Source organism: Phytophthora infestans, genomic scaffold, assembly GCF_000142945.1.
Source record: "Phytophthora infestans T30-4 supercont1.39 genomic scaffold, whole genome shotgun sequence".
Taxonomy (NCBI): Eukaryota; Oomycota; class Peronosporomycetes; order Peronosporales; family Peronosporaceae; genus Phytophthora; species Phytophthora infestans.
Window position 1 is genome coordinate 1,400,261 of NW_003303720.1, and position 3,228 is coordinate 1,403,488.

Consider the following 3,228-nt stretch of genomic DNA (forward strand, 5'->3'; position numbering starts at 1 on the left):
ACTCCAGAAAATTTCTCTCTCTTTTGTATTTCGATGAGAGCAGTACCCAGCCCTCTCCAGTAAGGATCGATGCATCAGGATTATAACGAACTAGGTCTGGTTTTTCTGTTCTTTGACACTGCAGTGGCATATTGTTGCTCGCATCGACGACATGATGAAGCTCGAATTAACAATTCCCCTCACAACACTCAGTACCCGTCTACTATTCTATGTCAAATGCGATGGTCGAAAAAATATATCCGAAGAGAGAGACGCTCCCGGAACAGATGGGGGTGGGTAGTATGGATCCCAGAATGTGTCCCCTGCTCAATCTTGCAGTATACATCGAGGCAACGGTGAATGTGGCAAGATCTTCTTTCTTATTTGGAAATCCAAACGATAAAGATCGAGTGGTGAGGCGTTTTCTAGCTGATACAATTAAAAAATCGGAATTTAAGTCGTTGAAGACGGGAAAGCTGGGAACGCACAGCTTCCGTAAAGGTGCTGCTACTTATGCGACTCGTAGTGGTGTATCTAAAGACTTTGTCAATCGGCGAGGACGGTGGAGAACTCGCAAAGGCGTCGTCGACGTGTATATCGACAACACTCAGCCTTATCCGGACGCATGCACCGCCGCAGTCCTTGCTGGTCCAGCTGGACCTTGCTTTTACTCGCTGAAAGAGGGCATGCGGTGTGTCACTACACCACTTCTCGTCGACGAGATTGCTCCAACAATTAAACAGGTCATGGGAGAGCCAATAGCAAAAACATTGGCACAGGTGTTACTGTGGGCTGCGCTGGAGACGGATTCCAGCTTTAATTATTGTCTTCTTCCGGAAAAGCTGAAAAAAAGAATTTTACGGGCTTACATTAACGCCGGTGGAAGTACGAATTTGAATCCGATTCAAAGACAAGAATTTTATGTCTTGGGGGACGGGTCTCAGCTCAATCTCGTCGTTATTGACAAAACGCAAGAAGTGGAATCTGGTGTTGGTAGTATTGTTTCTGCAAGAAGTGCATTGGTAGCGGGCTCCAATGGACAGGGGACTCAACGTGAAATTGCTGCTGTACAATCTCAAATAGCGTCTGGCCGTCGCTACATGGCAGAGGTTATGAATGAAGTACTGCGGTCCCGAAGCGAGTCACATCGAGAGATGCAAAAGATACAAGCTATCTTGAGACGGATAGCCATGCAGCCGTTCACACCTCGTACTACTGATGGGCACGGAGTACCGTATCCACCAACAAACACTGCTCAAGGTGGATTTCGTGGACAAAACGCGGCACGTCTTTCAAAGAGACCTAAAGACCTGTATGAACTTTGGCACGAGTATCAGCTCGGATCCGGTGGGCTAAAACCAGCCAAGGAGTTTACATCCATTGAGCGAGGCGCAAACAAGTTCGCCTACTCCAGGCGGAAAGTCTTCTGGGATGTTATTTCTCAATTGGTTCGCTCTGGACACACTAGCGACTCTGCAATAGATAGAGTGTATCAAACGTACGGTAGGAATCTCTCTGTGTCTAGTATTTTAGTTAAACTTCGTACAGATCGTAGACGTGGAGGACATCCAAGTCTGCGATTGTAGCACTTCAACACGGTTCAATTCAGCCAATCAAACCTTATCCTTCGAAATATTAGCCTATCAAAACTATGGTTGCAATCCAAGTTGCATAAATGACCAATATTTATACAGTACTGGACTGTACCTGTTTTTTAAATTGTCTTAAACATTTTGACAATAACTTGCAAAATATTAACTCATTACGGAACAGCTTTCTTTTTTTAAGGAGGTATTTATTAAAATAGTTTTTATTTCTATGAGCGATGTTAGGGTACCGAGTAGGTCGTACTTAAGTGGGAGTTAGGGTTACATGACGCAAGCCAATTCTAGAAAGGCACTCGTTATTTAGCCAGACTGGGTAGCAACAGACAGTACAATTACACCAGAATACAACCGATTAGCATGCCCGAATATGCCAGACTCAGGAAGAGCCGGACGTGTCATCAGTTGACGTGTGTTCGGAGTATACGTATAACCGGATGTCAGTGTGTTGGCTTTGAAACTGAAACCCGCAAGACATTCAGCATCTAACTCTCAAGACAAAGTGCAGGGGGAATAACCTGGAGGTAGTCAACGCATCAAACACACTAACAAAGGACCAAATCATTGAAAAACTAGTTGCATTAAATGCACATGCACAGGTACCGATAGCGCAAATACTGTAGCTCCTTCCGACTTAGCAGGTATAGGTTTTCAGCACCGGCAGATATCTCAAAAGCTAACAGCATATACATGCCACAATTGTAGCTATTAACCTCCACTCCAAGCTCGCTCGTGTATGGTCGAATTCGGTATTTTCTTGTAGCGAAATCTGGCAGCAATGCTACCATCTTCTCAGCGAGAGGTCGAACTTTTACGCCGTAGCTTGAGCTCATTGGATCATAGATAAAAACTTCTTTAAGCGACAGATCCATCATAACCGCACACCAGTGATTCTTGTTGCAGATGACAGGAATCAAAATCTTTTGGTTTGTCATGCCAGCAAACACGTTAGTGGCTGAGCTTACACCGGTGATGCACGATTCATCCCAACTGAGCCCGATTATGCCAGATTGGGTTTATTTCGCTACAAACCAAAACTATAGTAATCGCATACCTGTGCTGAGCATCCTTGGGCCCGTGTCTCCTGACGCGGCCGCTTGCTTGTGGCTTGCGATCGGTATGTGCCGTGGTGTGTACACACGTACGTCTTCGCGTACTGATCCCACTCGGCCGGGATTTTAGTCGCCGCGGAGCCCTGAGCATCTATCCTAGCATTCCGCACAGCCACTGAAGTGTTTGTCTCACTCGAAATATCTAGCAGACAAACAAAACGTGATGAGACGGTATAGACAAACGCAACAGATAACTTAATAATGTACCTGGAGTGACTGCGCTTGGTACAGCGCTAGATAGGCCTCGAAGTCCTTCCACGACTGAAATTGTGTCTCTTGTGGTGGCGAGGCGAGGATAGAAATCTGACCCGATTCTTCACTTGCGCTACTGGTTACCGCCTCCGCCTCAGCAGAAGTCGGGCTCGACACTGGCTGCCAGTCACTCACGGAGCCGTCGGAGTCGTTGCTGGCGCTGCCGCTGTCGATACCCTCCAGTGCCAGGGGGCGCTTCTGTGCGCTGCGTGGCCGTGGTGCCATTTTCGTGCGTTTGGAGCCACGCGTTTGCTGGAGGGGGAGGATTTTTTGTGTGGGAG

At 46.9% G+C, this 3,228-nt stretch overlaps 1 protein-coding gene across 1 annotated transcript; it reads left to right on the top strand.

Moving 5' to 3' along the window:
* Positions 1–281: 281 nt before the first annotated feature.
* PITG_15974 (uncharacterized protein) lies at positions 282–1,486 on the top strand (the record flags this gene model as incomplete). Its single annotated transcript, XM_002898141.1, has 5 exons — positions 282–507; positions 559–980; positions 1,023–1,177; positions 1,280–1,378; positions 1,468–1,486. 5 exons carry the CDS (start codon positions 282–284, stop codon positions 1,484–1,486), a joined length of 921 nt encoding a protein of 306 aa, XP_002898187.1.
* Between the last annotated feature and the right edge of the window lie 1,742 nt (positions 1,487–3,228).